Raw genomic sequence first — 24,513 nt, 5'->3', positions numbered from 1 at the left:
TTTTACACAGATGAGCAGCAGAGGAGATGCTTTGGTCTCGGTGAGACACATCTGCTTCTTCTGTTACCGGCCTGATAAACTTCCTGTTGCGGCCGGGCTGCATCCATAAACCAGTTTGGATTCATCAGCGTTTCCATTGACAGCCTGACAAAGCGCCGTCCTCTGATTGGCAGACAGAAAACCCTGGGCTCCAGGCAACAATGAGGGCCGCGTCACACTTCCCTCATACCTGGGAGATGTCAGATAAGCGCAGGAGGCTGTGAGGAGGTTCTCTCACTCCTGGCAAAGTAGCACAATAAGCAGAATTCAGCAACCAGGAGTTGGCCAGCGACACCCTACCCGTCATGCTGATGTTGCTCGTTACTATGACGGCGAGGTAAACTAAAGTCCAGAGATCTGTGCAGTGGGGTATGGATAGAAACACCAGTAGAAAGGTTTGCAGTCCATTAACGGTAGAAGTGTATTGACCTCGTCCTCTTTCCTCCATGAACACACACACCTTTGCTCTCTTGGGAAAACTCATTAATGATCCGAGGGTTTCCTTTCACAGGACTGCCAGGGGGAGCCCCCCCCCCCCCCCAGGTTGGCTCACATTAAACACTAGAGAGCGAAAGGGTAAATGACAGCAGAGACCAACGGGGGGGAGGTGGATGCTGATCGTTTTCTCAGCGGTGGGTGTCGCATTTTGGAGTGGCTGCGGAAACACAGCTGAGCCCTCAAAACCGCCATATGTCAGCGGGATTTCTGATTGTTGTGGCGACACTAAGGCGAAGAAGCAGGTGCTGAACCACAGATCTGTTTATTACGGGGGGGGGGAATTGACATTCTGGGTTGGGAAAGGCAGCTGTTATCTGTATTTAATGGGCACACTGGAGATATAAACAGTGACGCTGTTAAATGATGTTTAGTAGTTAGCCTAATTAAACCCGTCCCTTGCTTTTGCTGACAGCGAGGATGTTTAAGAGGACAGTAACCACTCCTCCTGCAGCAGAGGGTTCAGAGCTCAAGCAAGTATTTTAAGAAGGAGTTCAATGACTGGGTGATGTCATTGTTAATGCGCTCCAAGTAAGTCCTTGAGTTTTTGGACGCTATCTCAGTCAGTTCTGTATTGTTTCCTGCTGTTCCCACTGGTGCTGGAGCGTTGCGTTCCCAGATCAAGCTCCCTGGCTCTGCTGTGCAGCGGATCCTGGGGGATAAACTGTGTTCCTGTGATGCTCTGTCGGCCAGCCGCAACAATAGGCCTGTATGACTGTGTGAATTTGCCATTCTTTGCGCGGTGTGCTTCACTTGGGCCAGACAATGGCCTCATTTAACATCCCTACTTTGGTGAGGCCTGCTCCATCACCATGGCACCCCTGCCATGCCACACCCTGCCCCCAGTCTGGCCTGACTTTGCACTTGTTCTTGTTGTTGGGACAGCTGGCTTTAGGCGGCCATTGTTGGCCCCACCCGAGACCCAGCCTCACATTTTGAGGATTGCTTTGGAGCCAAACTGTTAGCACTAGAGCTTGATCATATAATAAACCAAAAGCCTCAAGCTTAATGGTGATGTTTAAGTAATAACGTCCCGGTTTTTAACGAACATCTGGTCAACGAGTTTCGACTTGTCGACATGACACTTGACCTTTCTGATTGTTTGGAGGTGAAGCAGCAGTGACCACCGGTGGTAGGTTTTTAATGAATGCTCTTTGGGGCGACGGCTTTCAGACCGTCTGGTGAGTAATGGATCCTTGATGGGACATCATCCAGTCCAGCTCTGGCTTTATTAGCAATAAACGTGCGTCTCGGTGACACGATGATGTGAGCTGGGCCTGTAAACCGTTAAAGGCACAGCAGATGTGCTGTTTTCCCTTGTGCGGTGTTACGTTAGACCTGAAAACATGTCAGTGGTCCTAATGCAGGCTCCTAGCCCTCCAGAGGAAATAAAAGCTTTGAGCTGCAGTCTAATGCTTCTAAAACTAGAACTGGGTGACCTACGAAATGATATTTTGGGCCAATCCGAACTTGTTGCTGCCGAGCACAGCCTGCGTTACTTATAGTGGGCCATAAAGTCTCAAACTCTTGCCATGTACGTAATCTCTCCTAAAAAGACAAGAAAGTCGCATTGAGCTGTAAAACTCACTCAACATTACAAAAACCAGCTCCGTTGAGTTCATGCTTAAGTCTGAGAAATCCTTCCCCACTCGAGCGTCCGTCCTTTCTGACACGGTTGTCCCAGCTGTTCCAATATGCCCCAGATCGCCTATATTTACAGCTTCCTGTCGCTTGTTTTGAAAATCTTCTAATCAGATCATTTCTCCAGCGTGTGCACTTCCTTTTCAGTCTTACGCTAGCTTTTCCTGCCGTAGCTGGCTAACTGGGGAGGTGACTGTTGCCCTGCCAGATCAATCCAAACCTCAGATTATCATAACATTCACCAAAATTAATTACTTGTGTGCCTTGACCACAAGACGTGGAATCAGTCTAACCATACTGGTTTCAAACAAAGGAGACATGTGGGCCATCTCGAGTGTGTGCGTGTGTGTGTGTGTTGATGCTCATTTGGATGGATGGGGGTGGTGTATTTATGGGCCAAGTGGGATTCATGTTTCAGTCCCTACTTACCTCGTCTCCCTCCGCCTCACGTTGCCATTTCATAAAGTAGAAATGCTACAATGATGGTTTTTTTTAATGATTTCTGAGTTCGGGTTGTGTTGTCGACCTCCGTTTTCTCCAGTCTGCCCGATAGGAAAGGACCCAGATGGTACTGAGCCAGCATTCCGCCTGACATTAAACTTTTGCTCAGTCATCATTTCAGGCCAGGACTTGCAGTGAAGGGTAATCAGAATTCAGTCACTGAAAGATGACACGTGTTCTGCATACCAGAAACCACCTGGTATGTCATTTTCATGTGTGGGTTAATTATCCCGCGTAACCACATTTCAACTTTAACTGCAGCTTGGAACATTTCCTATATGTCTTATCAGTGTGTGTTTACAAAGAGGAAATGGTGATTGCGGCCGTATCCAACAGTTTCCATCATCACTCCGAAAGACTTGTTGGATGCCAGGAGAAACAACTGAATCCAAGGTTGCTAATCCTCAATCACGCTCAGTAACGCTTGAGGAATATTCCTCCGTGGTTCCTTTTCCAGATGCGCACCGTCCTCCGTTCGAGTCCTGTTTTGTAAGCGCTCAGATGCCCCAGTCACAACTGGAGCACGTGCGCTGGCCTGTTGTCCCTCTCCTAAAACACCACGTGACCCATAAACTCAAGCTCTGACATGTTGTCGAGCCAAAGAGCCAAGCCACCCAGGCATGTTTTGGCCTTGTCTAATATCTTTCATTCATAAATCGATGCAACATCATTAACTCCAGTTCACAACTGGAAAAAATCAGGAGGCAACACCCCCCTTCCTATTTCGGCTGCGATCCAATCAGTGTTTTTACCCGAGCTGGGAATGTAATTTGGTAGGAAGCGGGCATCTAGATAATGTTGGTCACAATTGAATTTGTGGAATTTGTTTAGAAAGGCTGTTGTTTTCCGGCCTGGTGGTAAGTCATGAGTCACAGCCAGCGGTGCCATCTTCTCTCCCAATAATAGTGTATTGACATTTGAGAAATGTTCCATTTCATCAGAACCGTTTTCCCACCACGAACAGAATCTCCGCTTGTTTCCTTGGGCTGAGCGGAGCTGCAGCGGCGGCGAGCGCGTTCCCACAGTATAACATGTCTGTGCAATAACATCGCTTCAGAAAAGCCGTCAAAACAGCCACGTAGTTTGATAAAACCAGCTGTGAAAATACTTCAATCTTCTATTTGAGTCATTGTGATACTTTTTAAATTCCCGTGTCCATATTTCTTCTTATCTCACAGCTCTGCAGCATTTTGTACTTTTAGCTGCGGAATCGTTGCGGCTAGCAAAACCGGTTTCTAACATCTACCATAAAGTGTAAGTTGGGGTTGTTTTGTGCTGCCTGTTGTTTACTGGAGCCAGACGCCACAGGGCAGGAACTGTCAGGTCGGCCCTGTTGAACAGCAGATGTCCGCATTAGCGACTGCACACATCCTCTGCCGCTGGAGTTCTGGCCCCCTTCCTCGCGGTGCTGGTTCCCGGTGCCGAGCAGATCTCCCCAGCTTTAATATTCGGTTCTGGCTCATCTGGTCTGAGGTTGTTTTGCGCCGCTGAGATCATGACACACTTTGGGATAAGCAGTTTGTAACCCAGCCATTCAGCCTTTTAAGACAGCTGCGCGCCGAATGCCAGGCCGGCTTAGTCTCGCCAGACATTACTTCTGTGTCATTCAGTCGGTCAGTCGTGCACGCGGCTCGTCCTGAACCAGCCTTACAACCATGTTTGGTGGTCTGGTACCTTTTTACAGGGGTTCCGCCTGAAGAACGAGTTCTCAGAGTCATCATATCTGGCTCGATAGTCCCGCACGGCGCCGCGTTGACCTCGCAGCATATTGTCCACCGAGTGGATTATGTCGTATTAACCTTACCCGGTTAACTTTATCTGCTGTCGTACCTTTTGCCGCATCGACCTCCCCCATCTCGTCTCTGCATCCGCGACCGTCAGCGGTGTTTGTCAGCGCCTGGCCTACATCTGGAGGGATCAAGAAACAAGTTAAGCCGCAGCTTTTAACCCACAAATTCTGTCGGTGCGTTACAAGCACGTTCTCTGCAGCTGCGTTGCCTTTGCCTTCTCCTTCTTTAGAGGGTAGCCCTTAATTTCACGGTTTCAAGTAAATAGGACTATTTAAGGTTCCAAAAGGACGATATTGGGAACTTGGTTACTGAATAGTGGATGGTATGAAGTATGTTGAAGGGATTCTAAATATATTTTCTTCTCTACAAGAGAAAACAAACAATTATAATCGCTTAATTTGTGTTCAAGCTCGGACATCCAGGACTAATTATGGATGAAAGAATTTCCTCTCCTTTATAGTTTGTCAGTGTTTTTAAGTGAAAACGACTTGATGTTCTCCACATCTGTCCATTCACACATGCAGCACACATGATTCCAGAGTTCCTCTCGGTTAGATGTGTTCCCGAACGTTGCTGACGGTTTGCGTGGCGTGCGCGGCGTGGGCGGAGCCAAAACATAGTGCTCGTGTGTCAATGTTATGCTTTCCTTCTTCACCCGCGGGTATCTGAGCCAGGCTTCCCACCGGAAATGGTTCTTCTTCAACCGATGTGCACTTTTGTCTGATATGCATAGTTGCAGTAAAAACAATTGCCGGCGTGCACGTGGCTTGACACACACCCAACGTGAGCGCGCCTGGGTCACAACCGCTGCCCAAGAACTGGCTCTGGACCACTGTACGTGTTTATTTACACATGTGGAGATGTGTGCGAGGATGAAAACGTATGCATGCTTGTTAACACACGTAGCCAACGGTCTGTGCTCTGGGAGGGGCGGGGCTTACACGCTTACCTCACAATTAAAGGGTTATTACCCTCTAAACGGTTATACTTCATTCCTTCACTGACACTAAGTAGTTTTAACATATTTGCTGCAGTTTTCTGGATATTTATCTTCCCGGTCTGTTATTGTAACAAGCCTACTCATAGGAAATGCCTAACCCCCCCCCTCCAAAGTGGTTCTGCTGGACTGTTGTGCCAGTAGGCCACCAGAAACTCTCAGATCACTCCATCCAGAGATCTGATATTTGAATCTCTTCAGAAGTGTTGTGTCACAGGTTTAAGAGATTAATGGATGTAGGAGATGTGGCCCTTCTGGGATAAGCCTTCTATTCCAGAGGGTAATTACAAACCTTCCAGAGGGTGGGCAGAACGCAGCGGGACCCTTTCTAATCCTGGCATTTAATTTGTGATTCTTAGGGTCTTCTGCAAGGGAAGGGCTGCATGAGTGGAATTTTATGGCCATAGCCCCACCCTGTAAGGAACACATGTATGGTGGAGCCCCATTTCCTTCCACCACATGATACGAGCCATAATATAACGTTCACTTTTGACACATTCCTTTACAGTAGTCGGAGAAAGTTTTTTTTCCCCCCTGTGTGGGTTGTCAGTCACGGTTTTCTCCAGGATCTCCTCGCCTACTTGTGTGGAAAATCAACACTCTGCTATGCTTCATTAAAGACCCCTCTCTGATCTTTTCTTCCCTCTCAGCTTCTGTGTGTTTTTAATGACCTTCTGTTTCACACTCAACATTTCTACAGAGTAGTCCTGAGGAATTCGGTCACATAATCGCAACAGAACCTTTTAAGAGCAACTTTTCCAATGTTTTCTTCTCCCAATTATCCTGCTCCAAAGACTTTAAAAGAGCACTTTTATATGATTATCTGTTTTTTTTTTTTTACAATTTCCAGTTTTGTATTTCCAATTACACAATACAATCAATATATAGTTCTCTATCTTAGCACCATGCTAATTATTGTTTTTCTGTAAGTCTAGTAGCTGTTGTTGTTTCCATCGTCCTTGTAGACATTATGTCAAGCCTGGTTTCTCCCTAAAGCTCAGGGGTGTTAAGTCACCGTGACTTTAGTTTGCCTCAAACCAAAGATGTTAAATCCTTCCTATTCAACTTGAGAAGTCTTGATTATGAAAGCACCTTGGACAATGCCACTGGGAAAGCGTCATCACCTGGTGTTCCGAGCATTTCCTGTTCTACCTGGGGGCTTCTAGGTCAGCGAAACAGCAAATCCTGGCTTTTATTGACACGGGTAAGCTGTCCCACCAGAACAGAAGCCCTCCATGAGAACCCGGGCCTGTGTGTTTTTCCAGCTGCAGGACATTCTTTATGGAGGCAGCTCCCCAGGACCGTACAGCTTCCACTGTTATGCGTTCACCACTGCAGTGGCGCAGCTCGCCATTGATGCCTGTAACACCAGCCCTGCCAGAGATAAACAAAACACGGCCGTGTCCAATTGGAACTTTTTTTTTTTTTATAGAATAAAATTGAAGAGCCTTTTATTGTCGTTCTTCCCACAAGTGTTCAGTGATAAATAACACCTTAAAGAGGGCAAGAAGAGGAAGCTAATCACCGACATATAGCACTTTAACACCGGCCTGCAGACAATGATTCAGACACGCGGGTCCTTTTCTCACATGAGAACACGTCTAACTTTCTCACCTTCAGCGTCGAGAGGGGCTGACAAAGCTGTAATTGGTTTTGATGTTGTAGCCTCCAGGATGACATCACAGTTGAGTCAACACACGTTTCAGGCCTTTCTTTTTCCTCCTCACAAGTACCTGCCAATACAAAGTCTGGCATTTAAAGTGGTATTTTCATGCAGCATAGCGCTGGTCTCAGCAAAGGTGCGCTGGTGATTTACTGCTACACAAGTGCCCTTTATTCACACATGTGCTGGTGATGCTAATTCCTTATTTAACCTTATAAACTGGGGCTTTATATTTGAGATTATCGCTCGGGAAATAACTTTAATTCCTACGTTTATGTCAATGAACAATGATGCATTTTGAATCATAGGCAGGAGACTTTGTTGTGCTACTTTAATTCTAGTTAGTGAAGACTGGAAAAAACATTTTACATCTCTTATGTGAAATTTTATAGCAAAAAGGATAATTACCATGTGGTCTGAGGAGTATTTATACAGGAAACCAGATTCCTGACACTTCTTCAGCACTGTGGTGATTATTCGGCCCAAAATACTTTGCTGCGATGTATAGAAGGAATGTTTACTGATGCTGGGTGTTAAGAGCCAGTAATTAGCTTAAATGCTGGAGTGATGCTTGTGTAAATCATGCGAGAGCTCCTGTCAAAATTCTACTGGTATGTATAGTTTTCGCCTATCCCTTCATTTCCAGACATTCTAGGATGAATATATCATTTTAAACATGAACCTGAGCAGCTAAAGGATACATTTTGGAATGAGGCTGAGCAAGTGCAACTCGATGCAAAACTTAGCCAGGTACAGCCATTGGGCGGGGGGAGGGGTCACGGTGGCGACGTATAAAGGACGGGGAGTGTTGAAAAGGGGTGTGGTCTGAAACCAGTAACATCTGTGGCTGTCGCCTCTCCCCTCACAGCGTTCTGCAGAGCACGGCGGGGAGGCGGCGCATATGCAGAGAAGCTCCTGTCGGTCAGCCGTCTGTTTGCAACTCCCCAAACAGCAGCTCGTTCTCAGGGCAGATGATTTATCCTTGATCCGCTCCTGCCTTTTTTTCCCTTCCTCTTGCGAGATTTCAGCAGCCTCTGGGATCCGGCCTGCTGAACACACGCCTTTGAACATGCGTGGATCACATGCATCACGCAGGAAATACTCCCCGACGTGTCACGCACAAGTGTAGCTTTTTCTGTCGGCCGTGCAGAAACTGGAATACCGCGTTGATTCCAGGATCTAAGGAGAGCTGGAGCATGACAGCGGCGTGCACGCTCCTGCACAGGGTAGGGAAAAGCTCACTGAATCCTTCTATTCTGTCCTGTAATCAAATGAGTGCACGTGAAATTAGTGTGAGTGCAGTGTGCCCGTGTGTGCGCAGCATGTGACAGTGGAGAGGCTATTGCTGTCTCAGTGTGGGGAGTCGGGGCGGCTGCTTTTCTTCATCACTGGCTGGATTCCTGTCATCAGGACGAAGGTGATTGCGTTATGTCCGTCTATTTGGGAGGTGTCGGCGCAGAAATCTGTGTTGCCGTAGTAACCTGGGGGGAGGGGAGGATGACTGAGCGCTCCAGCGATAGCCCTTAGGCTGATTCGGAGGTGAGAGAGATGTGAATATGGGGAATGCCCTGTAATGACCAGGGTGGGCTGGAGATAGGGTGGCAGAAGTATGTGTGGGCTGTTACCTCCCACCAGATTCTCCACTGTAGTTTTTGCAAATGGGGCCAGCTATGTGTGTGGGGCGAGGGAGGGAGGGGGGCATGCATTTTCCACCGTGGTGGGGTGGGGAGGGCAGATAATCAAGTCAGTCAAAAGGAAAGTCACCTTGGGCAGAGAGGGTCTGGTATTCGCCCCTGTCGTTTCCTGTTGCTACGCATCCTCTCCAGTTCCACGTCTCGGAGGCCACGCATAGTTGGCGTCACGTGTAAATTCGAGAGAGGGGAATACACAGGGATGACGTGCTTTGGAGTGATGGAAACTCACTAATCTAACTCGATAATCCATAATGGTTTTGTTATTCGTTTTTGTGCGCTAAATCAGAGCGGCAATCCTATTTTCTCCTGCACAAACATGCACAACAGATTAAAAAAGCAGCGTAATGTGCGGTGAAAAGGGGCTTATATTAAGTCCAACACCCACCCACCAGCTTGCACCCGTCAACCACCTCTCTGGTTACCATAGCAACTGAACAAGAGGTAGGGATTTTTAAAGGACGCGTGGCAGCTCGCGGTATCCAGGAGATTATCACACTGTCCACACCCCATTATAGATTATGGTGAGGTCACACATTGGACGACCCAGAAGTTACAGCTTCTGCTGCCTATGCTCAAAATACCCGTCGCTATGGGAAACAACAGCCTCTCGGCTCGGAACCTGGATTCTGAAACTAATAACTATTGATCTTATTTGATGTCATGTTATTGCTTTTGTCTCCATTGCGTCAACAGATTGTTGGTTGACCTCTTTATTGCTCTCCTGAAGATATTCTGGCGGTTGTTTGAAGAATTGCCCCCACCGACAGTTTGCATGAGACCATTGACTTTATATTGAACTTTATGGAGTCTCAAGTTGTTTGTTAACTCCCAGAATTGAGCTGAACTGGCGGTGACAAAGGTCTCGTCCATTGTCTGAGTCGTTTTGCCCCGAGTCTAACCTCCACTTGAAGGGTCGACCCGAGGAAGAATGCGTCTAAGAGCGGGGGGTTGGAAAGGTTGTCGGCAGAACGAGTTTGACAACCACGTCTGCAGAGACCACCGGCCTTTAACTTGCATTTTTATCTCCCAGTACATTTTATTTGCGTACTCCCAGTCCTCATTAATTTAATCTTGACGGATCTCAGCATGTTTTAGGTGCTTACATGTGTAATGAGTGTACCGGATAATGGACGTTCCCTTATGATGAATGAAATTTGTGAAAAACTCGGCCCTGAATTAGCATTAACAGTGATGTGTTGTATATTTATCATCACAAAACAAAGGTCTCCATATCAGCACCCCGTTAATGAAAGAATGCCTCACCCCAGTCCAATGACGCTCATCAGTAATGTCTCTGTTCCTGTTGCTAATTAGATCATTAAACCTGACTCTTTGGACAGATAAACACAGTCCTAATCTGATTTGCCTGAAACAGAATCTGCAGATAAACAGTGTCAGGAGCGCGAGGCTGTCGAGTGAGGAATGATACTGAGAAGAATCTAATGGCTCGTATGTGCCATGACTGGAATTTCTGCTTAAAATAGATGCTGTGATGTCTGGTTCACTGTGTGGCCATTGTGTAGCTTCACCTTTTAGCTTTTAGCTCTACAACTGTAGAGAAGAATCCTAACCTTTCTGTGACAGGCATTTGGGGCACTTAACATATAATAAACAACATTTTTGTATTTTCCTCATGATTTGGGTGGCAGCAGGTTAAATCCTACACTTTATCTTCATACTCGTGCGCTCCTCCTTGTGCTGGCCACCATTCGTCAAAGCACTGCAGTGAAAGAATTTTAGAAACTCCATTTCCCAGTTGTTGACATTACTGCATTCCTCCCTGAAGTTCACTGTCGTCCTGCTTACGTCACGCCGTTTCCGTCCGCTCCTGCAAACGCAGCCTGAAAAATGGGCTCCGGGGAAGGAGCGGGCGTCGGTGTCGCCGTGAACCTTTACCTGCGTGACGCAAAGGTGACGTTAGGCAACAAAAACAACACATTATAGACCAGTAATGCAGCATGTTGCGCCACAGGTGAGCGGCCGTGCGGCGTGGTCACCGTCCAATGTCCTCACTTCCAAAGTCCTGACGATTTAACCTTTAACCACGTGTTCTTCACCTTCCTCTCTGCATTCTTTGTGTCCGTGTGTCAGTCCTGTAACGTGAGAACCGCTGGAGCCCCGTGTCCTCAGTCACGTGACAGCGATTCCCCAGAGGCGACGCCTTTGTCACGTCCTGATGTGTAACCTCGTAATGTGGATACGCGGGCGTCAAAGCAAACGTTTCTGCAACATTAACATCGCCGCTTTCACACTGTTAATAGTATAATAAATGACTGTTATGACTTTTATTAGCTGTCTGTCTGGCCATCACTGGGGAGCGACTGGTTTTAATCTTCTTAGAACCTGCCAGTCAGCATTTCTGTCATGGCCCAGTTATTCTGGGATGTTTATCCAAGTCTACGCGTGTTTACCCGTTGTCTGCTCGGAGCAGCATCGAGTGACTGGCAGAGCGAACCTTATATATGTTGCCCAGCTGTTCAACACAAAACCAGAGGTTCGCGTAAACCACTGTGGAGCGTCAGAAAAGTCCTCGCTGAAAAGGTGCAGGATTTCAGAAACAACACGTTGATTGATACATCACTTTCGTTTTGCTTGGCACATTTTGTGAAAAAAAAAAAAATAATTAGTATTTTTTTTCCCCTGGAAGGGGGAAAAGCTTCAACATTTTGTCCTGCATCAGAATGCCTTATTATATTGATTGTTTTTAGGCAGTTTGCGGTGGAGTGAAAACAGTTTTGAGTTTCACAGGTTAAGCAGCTGCTCTGTGTCAAACTGCAGCTCCGAGCTCGGCCCCTGTGTTTTGATGAAACGTCTACCACTGGCCTTCGCTATGTGGCTCCTGGGCCTTTTGTTTGCAGCTGTCCACATTGATCCAAAATAAATTGCCAAGCACAGTGCACAGCAGTTGTGGGGGATTTCATAGTCGCTCCGCACCGACCAGTCAGTCCGTGCGCATGATACAACCATCTGAAACAACCCTAACCCTGTGGCCATTTGCATTGGAAATAAGGCAGACTGAACCACCCAAATCCTAAATCCTAAAAGGAGATTAAATACATTTGGTCTGCCTAAAGTGGAGCTGCAGCTATATTCTGTCATAGCAAAGCAGGTAGCACATATTTGAACTATTTACCAGCTTGACCATTTCATTCTTCAAACCTCATTTTCTTCACGCCACGCTCCACGAGGTTTGATTATTTATAGCTGTCGGACCCATTTTCCCTTCACAGATCCGTCTGTTGCTTATGGTTCTGCAGCGGCATGTTGCCAGTGACATCATCGGCGTTGATGTGGCCAAATCTGCTGCAGATACAGAAACTGTGTTTCACTGGCAGAAGCTGTTGAGAGATGCCAGCTGGTGCAGAAGACTTAGCACATCTGCTTTTAATATTTATGTCTAGTGTGGGATTAAATTCTCACCCCAAACGTGACACAATTTTGTCTTAATACAGTCAGATTAAAGATGATCTGTATGCTCTGGGTGTATCTTGATGACTGCTTCATATGCACGCTCCGTCATTTAGTTGGTGGTCTCTGAAATGGCTAAAAATAACAAGAGACGCTGTCGCTCTAAGTCTTTTACAGAGCAGTTTGTCTCATTGAAGACTAGATTGATTGGTTTTAACACATTTGAAATATATCTTATGGATTCTGTTATTAATTAGATCATGTTTTGGATCAGTTTAAAGGAAAAGCTGTGTTAAATAGATAGAAAAGGTCTGTAATCACCATCACATGTGGATTAAAATGTCTTCTAATTTCATCTATCACCACCATCCAGATCGGTTCTGTTTGCTTTGGTACGTGGAATGGATTTTTTTTGCATTTCCATTACTCCATTACTCCACGTAGGAAAGCTGTGGATGCTTCTAAAGTTGAATATAATGACATAATGATCCGATTCTGTGATGAAAGGCCAGTGGGGCATCTCGTAGTGGGGAAAACATTATTTCAAACTACCGTAGTTACATGTTTAAAATGATTCGTTATAATAATCTATTATTTTTGTATCCACAATGCTCATCAAGCATGGCAACGTGGCCTTGGTGGTGCTGGGAGACGACACTGGGATTGTTGCTCCCAGTAACACAAGCACCTTCCCCTGATTAGACTTCTTCTCCGCAACTTTTCTCCAGCTTCGCGCTCGCAGCTTCAACGAAGAAGTCTTGGGGAAGGAACTGTGCACAGGCGCTCTGCAAATGCCGGGATTCTTTTTACAGTCTGAACTCTCGCCAGGTCACCCACCAAACCACACAGTCGCAAAAACAAAAAGGCCATAGATGGGTGGAAATCTCCTACAAAGACGGAATTGTTGGTGTGAAAGCTGCCCGGTGGGTTCCAGCTATCATGGATGAAGACGTAGAAAACCCTCCTACTCCAGGAATTCTCCTGTATTTGTGCATACAGATTTTTTTTTTGGTTGATGTGGAAAATACAGCAGATGGATTTACGGCCAGCAAGTAGATGTTTAAAATTTGAAACATAACTTTTCGGACTATAATATTTTTCACTGAGCAGCTACGGGACTGGCTGCCTCGCAGACGCCACATCTGAGATTTAAAGTACTCCATATGTTTTCTAATTTAAAGCAGGCGACGGTGTTCTGTAGGTTCACAAGGCTCACCTGATTATGAGAGGAATGCCCTCTTGTTCTAACAGGCCTCTGTTATGTCGGGAACCTTGACCCGAGAGAGACAGCCACTGCAGGCTAGTGTGAGAGCGCTCGTGTCTAACAGGTTAACAACTACAGCATAAACATTCCCAACAGTGACACATTGTCTGCATGTTGAAACCTTAAATGCTCCCACTGTTTGGCGTGTGTCCCGCCTGTATCCTCTCCACATGGCTGAACTGTGGCACATCGCTGGGTTCCTGCAGCTGGATGAAGACCAGCACCGTCCCGCTCTGGCTCCCAAGTTTAGACAATCTTTTACAGCATGCTTTAGCTAATGGAAAAAGACGGCCATCTTCGTGGACAAATATGGTCAAAGAGTATTTAGAAGTGCTTCTGCCTTTCATGCTGTAATAGATGGTGAGTGTGAAGCCGAGCAGCTGCTGCTAAAGCCTGTAGTAGTCTATTTGGAAAAGTCAAGGATGTGTCAAAATAAATACACACTTCATTGTGTTCGCGAAGCTGCCGTGTGTTTTAACCTACATGTGTCTTCTGGCCTCCTATACATTTGCTACTCCAATGGATTTCATTCATCTTTTTAGCTGCTGTGGGACACAATAAATAATATAGATTAATGTTCATCAAATTATGGTCCCATATAAGTGAGCTGTTTATTTGCCTTTGTGTCATTAAATTAAAAAAAAACAACTCAGGATTTAAACGTCACGTGTCGGAGTTTGTGCAAATCTTTGGAAAAAGTCGATGTGTTATGATGGCTGACCAGAATTTTGAAAAGTACAGCATTTTAAAAATATAAATGAACCAAGGGAAGCGACTAAAATGGCACAGTGATGACATCAGCCTTTATTTAGATACCACAAAATTGACTTTTTCATGGCTCTACACGGGCAGATTTGCCATAGGAAATGTCTTCACTTTCCTTTTTGGAAAAGACAACTTTAGCTGTCATCTTCTGCCTCGGCCCAGCCAGCCCAGTCAACCGCAGTCCTTGATTTCAGCAAAGTGTCTGAGTTGTCCATGTTAAATTTAGGCAGCATCTTTCTGCTCCTGATGCTCTCTGGCTGGAGGAAAAACCTCTGACCTATAGGAAAACGCTCATAAATCAAGTCAACTTATTATATTCAGTAAGCTTCTGGTCACCAAGAAAAGACATCCAAAAATTCCTGCAGGTCAGTGCAGACTCTGCGGTCATGATCTTGGCATCAGGCTGCCGGGAGGGCGGCTGCAGAGCTGTTTTTGTCACATGCTGACAACACTGTATCTGTCACATCTCCATGTTGCCAGAGAGCAGAGCGCTACTTCATTCAATTATCCTTGTTTGGAGCTGAGCCAGCTGTGCCTGTCTGCTGTGTGTTTGCACAAATGTGTAGTTTGTTACGGTCAGTTCCTTTTTCTGATGTTGGTAGTGGGAGATTTGAGGTCTCCATTGTCTCAAGATGTGACCGTTTGTTTCAGTTTTTAGCTTTAGCCACAGAGCAAACTGTTGGTTTTTGAATTTGGCAGGACCGGACGCCCCAGATGTTTAATCCGAGGTAAAAATACCTGCTAAGAGATGACAAAGAGTACTGAAGCAATAAACTTCAGCCTGGATGGCAGCGAGTGGAACAATCAAGTTTTCTGCTTAAGCCAAGCGTGCAGTCAAGTTAAGGGAGATATGTTGGGTCCCCACGTGTAATTTAAACCAAATACTGTGGCCTTTCACGCAGTGAAACTGTCCTCTACCTCAACACAATATGCTCAAACAGCACGGCCGCCCCAAACCCTCCCATCTAATCACTCCCCATTATGTCCGTAGAGGAAAGCCGAGGCCTCACTACTGATCCTGGCACATGAATGGTGTCCGTTTCCAAACCATCACGCCCTCCCTCTCATCCTCGTGTGTAAATGATATATTTTCAGCGCCTACCCTCAGAGTTCATGCTTTGTTTCATCCGGCTTCTAATGACTAACAGTGCGGCTCGTAAAAGGTGGCTGTTGTATTTGTGCTGTGGGATTTGACATTTAAAGAGACCAGAAAGTTTGAATGTTTTTATTTAGCGTCATATAAAATATGGAGTGTTTATGGCCCTAATTATCTTATATTATACTGCAAATCTGTCTTGGAGGAAATTCTGACTGACCTACATCCGTCCGTTGGAGGAGTTCATTATTTCAGCATTTTCTTCCTGTCGTCCTCAGGAGTCTCTGACGGAGGCCGATCTCTGAAGGTGGAGGAGGCTGTACAGAGGCCCCCGAAGGTGCCTCCCACCCTCCCTACCTAAACACCCGGATCCGTCGAGCAGCCATGGCGCCTCGCAAACGTGGGGGCGGCGGCCGCGGCGGTCTTTCCTTTATCTTCTGTTGCTTTAACAGCAGCGATCACCCGGAGATCACCTACAGGCTACGAGAGGATTTTGCCCTTCAGGTGATGGAGCCAGCACTGCCGATGCCAGGGTACGATGAGCTGGACAGCATGTTCTCCGAGCTGGTGGTAAGAACAAACATCTCACACTAAGCCATTATTTTGGAAAATCAACTACATGCTTTGAAAATATTGTTTTCCCTCTTATTAATCTGATTCAAACCGTGATGTCAAAGGGTTTGAGGCAGAGGCACCATGACTCCACGTTCTTAAATTACCCCGCACAAATAATTACACTGTCCGTAACTTCAGAGGGACGTCCCTAACTGACGAAGACCGCACCGGCTCTGCTGCCAGCCTTCGTCCCGCTTTTTGATTCCAACATCTAAGTGAGACTTGAGCTTTAAATAACTTAATCTAATGACCTGGGTTTAGCCGAAGGCTGGCTAACCTGACCTTTGGACTTGGGGAAGGGGGGGAGGCTGCTAAAAAATGCAATAACTGAAGTGCATCACATTAAAAATAGATGAAAAGACAGTATGGCACTGTTGGGGGGCAGTCTTTTTATAGCGTTGGCTTCATCCTTTTTGGAAAGCCTAAAGTCATTGTTGTCTTTTTCTAGTGATCGTCAGAAATAGAGCTCAGTAATCACAAGAGCTTTGACCTGATAAAAAGATAAAGGCATGAAAACAATCGCTTAATCACCACCACAGTTTTAGTCGCAGCATTTATTGACTCACTTTTGCTGATAACACTAATCCTCTAAAACCTCCTAGAATTTTAAAGGCAGGTTGTGATTTAAGAGCCTTAAGTGTTCCGTTCCTCCCAGTTTCTCTTGAGTATCTGGGCCAGGCTGCTGTTCTTTCTCTGTCTTATTGTCACTTCTAATTTGCGGTGTTTGCCTCTCCCCTGCCCCATTTTTCTCTCCCGCGGCTTCCGCAGTAATCTAAGCGTGACATTTTTGCACATCAATAGGCCTCATTCAAAAACTCTTGATGGTCCGGCCCCCTCCATTGGCTAATTGCTTGTTTTTGTCTGCGACCTTTTATGAACACATAACTGAGTAAGTTGAGTGTGACTACAAGGAGCCTTTCAGTTTCTCTCTCCACTAGAGGAACACATCCACGTGCTTTTCTTTTCACCCAGTGTGAGTAATATGCGCCACCACGTGAGCGCATAATTACAATAAACTCGCCAGCCAACGACTCATGTTGTGAAAATTTGGTTCGTTGCAATTAAGATTTTTTTCCCCACAGACGTGTAATTAAATGAAAAACTTCTCGTAAAAAAAAACACACACAAATGCTCTCGGGGATATAAAAATCGAACAGCCCAACGGTGTTGTTTGTGTTGTTTGTTGTCGTTTCCTGCCAGCTGTATATTATTCTGCAATTTAATCTTTCGTGGGACGATCAATAATCTCAGCGGCCGTTTTCAGGACACTCGATCTCCGCCGTCGTCTGTCACATGGGCTCTGGCTCGAGGAGAGACGTCCCCGCAGGCACCTTCCAACAGTTGCAGTAAAACACATTAGCCATTTATATCTGGGGCTGTAAAGCAACCATAAACAACTAAACCTGTGTTCAGGCAATGCAATGTCGTATCTCCCTGATCGAAACTGGCTTTTCATGGTTTTCACATGAATCTCATTTGCACAAAATATGATGGATGTGAGAAAAGTGTTTAGACTTTTGCAGAGAACTTTGCTGGTGTTTATCAGGTCAACAACCCCCCGGGCGGCGCCCTTTATCTACCTCTGTCAAATATGTGTTGACGCATGTTGTCTCCAGATGTTTGTTGCCACGTGTCGAGCAGCCCACGCTTTCATTCCTCATTGAGTTAAAGCCTGCAAGACAGCTGATCTGACGCTGGTTAACGATGATCTCACACAAACTGATTAAAGCCCCAGCGTCAAACATGATTTTATGATTTTATGCTCTTGGTTATGCAGCCAAATTTAGCCGTTCACTCTCTTTTCTGTCATTTTCTTTTCTCCACTGTGCAGGATGAGCTCGACCTCACAGAGAAACACAGGGAAGCCATGTTCGCCCTGCCTGCAGAGAAGAAGTGGCAGATCTACTGCAGCAAGAAGAAGGTAGGAGCATCACTGCAGCTGGCTGCAGATTCGCTACCATTAAAAATCACCCTGTTTGGTTCCTCATTGATCTGGAAAAGACAACGGTTTTGTCTCACAGCAGTGAATCGACTGCATTTTCTTTTTATTTTGGTCCATCAATTTATGGATGTGCATTAAACTGCTAATTTATTGTATTGTCTTGACACAGAACATGAAAAGAACAGTTAGGAATCCTCATTTTGACAGTATAAATCAGATCAGAGCTGCTCCCAGGATTACTTACTTAAGTGGATGATACCTTAGATGAGTAAAGAAATAATCCTACAGTTTGTAGAGACAAATCCAATAACAGAATCCAGCCTGTACAGTCTGATAAGTCAGGAATTATTAAGTATTGAAATATCGTGTACGACATGAAAAAAGTGGAGAGTGTTTTTTTTTTGAGTTTCTGCTTGGCACTTAACTCTCAGGAGATAAAACATGTTAGTCTTTGAGACCACAGCACAGTCTACCTCCCTGTGCCAGTGCGGTAATTCATCATGTCTCGCCTTCATGATGAAAGGACTGTCAGCTGTTCATCCTTCCTCTGTGCATTAATCCCTCATCTGCTTACAGGAAATCACAGGCCCTCGGGCCTCGCGCTGATCGCTCCGAGCCGAGCGTTCCCGCTACCATTAAAAGGCCCCTCGCCTTTTTACAGCAGTGTTTTTCAAGGCCGCAGTGTGTGACGGATACATCCTCTCATGATGAAAATACAGAGTGTGGACACAGATTTATTAATCATTTCCCACATCTGCACACAAGATGATGAGTGTTGGATGGAAGTGGCATTTACATGTCTTTTTATAGAGGAGGTTTATGGAAAATGCAGCAGGAAATGAAAAATAAAAAGGATGGCGAGGACCAAACTGGGCCATTTTTAGGAAAGCTTGAAAGGGAATGCATTGAATACATTATGTTTTCATAATTTCCTTCCTTCAGGCTTCATATTTAGTTTCATATTGATCTTTATCTTCAGATGTTTAACATCATCTCCAAATATCCATTCAGTTTTTTTAAGGATTCATTTCTAATTGACATGAACCCATGCACATAATTCACTCTGAAAATCTCAATGTTCTGCTTCGGAAATGCCGGCATGTTGGCTACGGAGCCCAGCTAGCAGTTTCTCTTGCTTCCAATTTTAGTACAACGCTTAAATATTGATGCACTTATGGCTTACATTAGCCGTACACAGCATCCCCTAGCTTGCAGCACAGACAGCAACTGGGGAAGGGGTGTGTGTGTGTGTGTGTGTGTGTGTGTGTGTGTGTGTGTGTGTGTGTGTGTGTGTGTGTGTGTGGTGGGGGGGGGGGAAATTACAGGCTTTGCTCCAATTTTTACTGTGTCCCACTTAATTGCCTCTGTTATCCAGTGTTGGGTTCATGGAGCATTTTTTTCAGTATTGTTGTTAAGCCAGAGGAGAATTTAATGGAACTCTATCTTTATGAGCAGCATTGGGGGGGGGGAGGCATCAATATTGCTGAATGAGCATCAGGCTCTGGCCCCGGCCCAGACAGATACTAACTCAACATGTGAGCCCAGAGAGGAAGGGTGTGTGTGTGCATGTGTAGACGAGAGGCAAAGGGACTCGATGGGTTGTCCAAGTAAAACAGGAAGGCTCCGCTTCCACAGGTGCCGCTTTTGTGAGCTGATAGGGAGTGAGGTGGGGGATCATTATCAGGTCCCTCTGAGCTAAGTGATGAGGGCACTGCTTTTCACCAGCCCTTTCTTGGCTTCCACAGCCAGGCAGCCAATGAGGAGATAAGCCAGGCAGAGACACAGAGCCCGAGCTGTTTGGTTTGGCCAGACACCTGAGCCCATGAAATCATTCTGCTGAGAGTTAATGTAGCCGGCCCACTTCAGAGTTATCTCATCTGCCAAGTAGCAGATTTACTGCTCTTGTTCTTAGCAGAGATTTTACAGTCAGCTTTCAAATTTCAGCCAAAAAGAAAGTTCTGTCTGAATGCATCAGGATGATTCCTGCTTCCTAATGTGTCTTTGATTTTAATGCCTTAAATGTGGGCTACATACGCGAACCAGAAACACACTCCCCACTCCTGTAACTATAAATAAACTGGAAACATTGCAGCATATGAGTTGCAGACTTCCAAGTGGAACGATGGACTTGAAAAGGAAGCGGCCCCACCCCTAACCCACCCTGCTAATGAACTGCACGTCTTCCAACCCACGCCTAGTGTAGCTGGCACGGGCCTCCAGTGAAACAGCAGGATCAGGTCTTCCCTCCAGACCAGCCAAGGGTCCTGCAGCTTCTGCTGGAGCAGCCAAGTCTCTGCTGGCCACGTTTAATGACTGACGCCCAATTAGTTTCTGATGGTCTCGGCTCGCATGTGCTAAATGGGGCTGGAATTGGAATGAAAGCTGGAGCGTCCTTTATGTACGCGCCAAGTTTAAGGTCACTCTCTGCTCTGTGTCTCTCCATTAGAATGCTAAATAACATATAAAACCTTTTTATTATTATCTTCACTCAGGGCATTTGCGCCTGTCAGCAGATTAATCTCAGCATAAATCAGGGCGCATCCTTAATCTGCAGTTTTAATGTCCATTTGCTAATCTCAAGATGTTCCCAAGCAGCTGTGCTTTCTTTCCTGCACTTCTCACCAACCTCCTGACACTCAGCGAGGCACGTGATCGTGAAATGGGCTGGATATCTGTGTCGCCCTACTTTGATTTCCTGCTCCAATTTTGCCTTTTGGCTATTTCTGCCCAGCCCCTCCGTGACTGTTGCCTTTGTTACTGTTTGTCCATCGGATCCCGTTGATGAGGTTCTCCATCTGGTTCCCACTTTTGTTATTGTCAAACATAAGACGGGAACCTAAAAATAACAGCCCCGCTCCTCATCTTGTCACAGAAATATTTGAATCTTGTTATCTTTTGTTAAATTCCACACATTCTCAGTTAATACCCATTTGCCAACCACATCTTTATCTAATTATTTCTTTATATCCATTCTTTTTTTTCCCCCTCACGGTTGCGTAACATTCCTTGAAAAATATTCTCGGCGGAGCGCTGCAAAGAGTCATTTATTCTCCGTCACTTTGTTTTTCAGGAACAAGAAGAAAACAAAAGTGCGACTAGTTGGCCAGAATACTACATTGACCAGCTCAATTCAATGGCAGCTGTAAGTTCTAAAATTCCTTGGGGGGAGGGGGGTACACAGCAGTTGATTAAAAATGAATCGATTTTTATCAGTTAAATTCCAGGACATAATTCAAGATTATATTCAAGATAATAATTTGGTAGAGATGGGATTTAGCCATTAAATCGACACACTTTAGTTTTACAGCAGGTTTTATGATGAATAATATCACATGTCAGTTACTGTGCTTTTAAGACGGATGTAAAGGATGGAAAATCTTGATTTTTCTACAGAGAAAAACTCTCCTGGCTCTGGAGAAAGAAGATGAGGAGGAGAGGAACAAAACCATCGAGAGTTTAAAGACGGCTCTGAGGACGCAACCCATGAGGTCGCCCATCTCTCTTCTCTTTTATGTGAAATGTCATCTGTCATCTTCTCAGTTAACCCCGTTTCACCCAACCACACCCTATTTTCAGCTTATCTCACAAAATGGAAATGTGCCCTTCAAGGTTTCTATAGCTGTAAAAGTCTAAACTGCACAATGTCCTGGGTTCCTTACCCATACTGTCCGTGTCTGTGCCTGCTCTATATCACAGGTTCGTGACTCGTTTCATCGACTTGGATGGCCTGACGTGCATACTGAACTTCCTGAAGACCATGGACTACGAGACCACGGAATCACAGATCCACACGTCCCTGATCGGCTGCATCAAGGCTCTGATGAACAACTCGCAGGGCCGAGCCCACGTCCTCTCTCACCCGGAGAGCATCAACATCATCGCCCAGAGCCTGGCCACGGAGAACATTAAAACCAAGGTGGCGGTGTTGGAGATCATGGGCGCTGTTTGCCTGGTGCCTGGTGGGCACAGGAAAGTCCTGGAGGCCATGCTGCACTACCAGCGCTTTGCTTGCGAGAGGACACGATTCCAGGTGGATGGAAGGAAGCATGTGGTTTAAAAAAAAATCTGTGGACACTTAAGTCACTGTAAAGATATTTAAAGCTGTCTGGCCTGTCGTCCCACAGACCCTCATTAACGATCTGGACCGGAACACAGGGCGATACAGAGATGAGGTCAACCTGAAAACGGCCATTATGTCCTTTATAAATGCTGTGCTGAGTCAAGGCACTGGAGAGGTACAGTAGAAACACCACACAGCTTTTCTGCTTCACTTCCCGCTGAAAGGTCGTCACGGCTGCAAGACTCTCGCATTGTTCCGTGACTCTTCTCTTTTCCTTCACGCAGACAAGTTTGGAATTCCGTATCCACCTACGATACGAGTTTCTCATGTTGGGGATCCAGCCTGTGATCGATAAGCTGCATTCTCACGAAAACTCCACATTAGACAGGTGAGATGGGGCCAAAGTGCCACGCCATCGTAGGTCCTTTGATGTTCACGCACGAGCACAGACAACAGATGCTCCTTGTCGAACCTTCAAGTCCACGATCTCCCCACCGGCTGCCTCTCAAACCCAGTCTGTTCTTCTCACATGTTCAGGCATTTAGACTATTTTGAGATGCTGCGGAACGAGGATGAGCTGGCTCTAGCCAACCGCTTTGAATCTGTAAGAAGAAAAGGCAAATCAGTGCACGATCTCGAGAGTGCCGGATCTCATTCAGGACTTGTTTTTCTTCCTCTTCAGGTACATATAGACACTAAGAGTGCCACCCAAGTTTTCGATCTCATCCGCAAGAAGATGAACCACACTGACGCATACCCGCACTTTATGTCCGTGCTGCACCACTGTCTCCTCATGCCACGTGAGTGTTGGCAGTTCACAGAGTAATGAGACAATGAAAATATCAACCTAATGAGTCAATGGGCAAAAGAGGGTAATTACTGTAGAAAATACAAAATGCGTCCCGACTGTTTGGCTTAAGGCTGCGATAAGGATGTTGACTTTTTACAGATAAGCGAGCTCAGGAATCGGATAAGCACATTCCCATCTGAATGATTCGTGTCTAATGTGAGCCAGCTTTTCCCACATCCTTTTGACTTGAAAACAAAGAGCCACCGAGCAGCCACAATAACTTTTGTGTTATGTTCCTTCTCGTCTGGCCCCTTAAATCCATCTCTTACTTGGTGAAGAGCGTTTAATGGGGTTTGCAAATACAGACTTGTGTTATCCATCAGTGATCCGTCACTGGAGCTGCCTAATGATAATAATAAGGCTATTCCTCTTTACCCAGATAAGAGGAGTGGGAACACGGTGCAGTACTGGCTGCTGTTGGATCGGATTGTCCAGCAAATGGTCCTGCAGAACGACAAAGGTCACGACCCCGATGTCACGCCACTGGAGAATTTTAACGTGAAGAACGTTGTCCGGATGTGAGTGTTCTGACACAATGACGTGTACTCGGGACAAGTTATTCTGCCGTTATATAGAAGGGGGGCAGTTTTTGTGGTCCAGTCCAGTCAAACGTTGTAGTGTTGGCTCTAATATAAATCTGTTTTTGGGTTGAGAAAAAGGGTTGTTTTTGTGTCATTCACGCTGCAGGTTGGTCAATGAGAATGAAGTGAAGCAGTGGAAAGAGCAGGCAGAGAAAATGAGAAAAGGTTTGTGACACTTTGAACTAAAATGGTTGTTGAAGCGGACTCCCAATAAACCCGCGGCCGTGCTGTGAATCTCCATGGCAGAGCACCAAGAGCTGCAGCAGAAGTTTGACAAAAAGGAGCGCGAATGTGACGCAAAGACTCAGGAGAAAGATGAAATGATGCAGACGCTCAACAAGATGAAAGAGAAGCTGGAGAAGGAGAGCTTTGAGCACAAGAATGTCAAGCAGCAAGTGGCTGAGCTGTCGGCGCGCCTGCACGAGCTCAGCACCGTAAGACTTCCTCTGCACTTTCACACTCACTTCATAAAAACCTTAAAATACAACCTGCTGATCACTCAGAGGTGGTTGAGGTAACAGCTGGTTACATCTGCAACTCATTATATCACCTGACTGCGAGTCTTTGATTTAAATGACTCGTATGCCTGTTTGCATGTATAAAATTTAAGCGTGTATTTGCTGTAGCCTTCCAGGTTTATTCAAGCATTCTCGTGCAGTCGTTTTAAAATAATCATCTTAAAGGTATCTGTGGTATTCCAGTCTAATTGGTCCCTCCTGCTGGTTTCCTTTCCTCCAGAGACAGGCTGTGGTTCCTGGAGGTCCTCCCCTCATCCCGGGTCCACCCGGTGGTCCCCTACCTCCTCCACCATTGCCAGGTTTTGGAGGCCCAGCGCCGCCGCCGCCACCTCTTCCTGGAGCCATGATGCTGCCTCCTCCTCCTCCTCCACCGCCGCCTCCTCCAGGTGGACCCCCACCTCCAGGACGGCCACCCCTCAGCGGTGTCCCCCCGCCACCGGGAGCACCCATCGGACCGTCCCTAAAGAAGAAGAATATCCCACAGCCATCCAATGCTCTCAAGTCCTTTAACTGGTCCAAGCTAGCAGAGGTGAGAGGGCCGACACTACAGTCATTCATGTCGACAGTCATGAGTGGAGCACAACAGATGGCTGC

The 24,513-nt window shown here is 46.1% G+C and overlaps 1 protein-coding gene across 3 annotated transcripts in view; it reads left to right on the top strand.

Moving 5' to 3' along the window:
• LOC101069770 (disheveled-associated activator of morphogenesis 1) overlaps positions 1–24,513 on the top strand; it is a 34,192-nt gene that overhangs the window by 2,396 nt on the left and 7,283 nt on the right. For 2 of the 3 annotated variants that reach the window (XM_011612073.2, XM_003971713.3), the window contains exons 2-14: positions 15,632–15,923; positions 17,800–17,889; positions 20,981–21,052; positions 21,304–21,398; positions 21,607–21,940; positions 22,035–22,145; positions 22,255–22,358; positions 22,508–22,574; positions 22,653–22,770; positions 23,200–23,338; positions 23,508–23,566; positions 23,648–23,835; positions 24,140–24,448. In XM_011612073.2, coding sequence (XP_011610375.1) covers positions 15,738–15,923; positions 17,800–17,889; positions 20,981–21,052; positions 21,304–21,398; positions 21,607–21,940; positions 22,035–22,145; positions 22,255–22,358; positions 22,508–22,574; positions 22,653–22,770; positions 23,200–23,338; positions 23,508–23,566; positions 23,648–23,835; positions 24,140–24,448 — 1,872 coding nt within the window. In that variant the 5' untranslated portion in view covers positions 15,632–15,737. Of the gene's footprint in view, positions 1–7,998; positions 8,353–15,631; positions 15,924–17,799; positions 17,890–20,980; positions 21,053–21,303; positions 21,399–21,606; positions 21,941–22,034; positions 22,146–22,254; positions 22,359–22,507; positions 22,575–22,652; positions 22,771–23,199; positions 23,339–23,507; positions 23,567–23,647; positions 23,836–24,139; positions 24,449–24,513 lie in introns of those variants that run through there. The other variant, XM_011612072.2, reaches the window with a different exon arrangement.

This window comes from Takifugu rubripes, chromosome 16, assembly GCF_901000725.2.
Source record: "Takifugu rubripes chromosome 16, fTakRub1.2, whole genome shotgun sequence".
Lineage (NCBI taxonomy): Eukaryota > Metazoa > Chordata > Actinopteri > Tetraodontiformes > Tetraodontidae > Takifugu > Takifugu rubripes.
The sequence above is the reverse complement of the archived record's forward strand: the minus strand, read 5'-3'. Positions and strand labels throughout refer to the sequence as shown.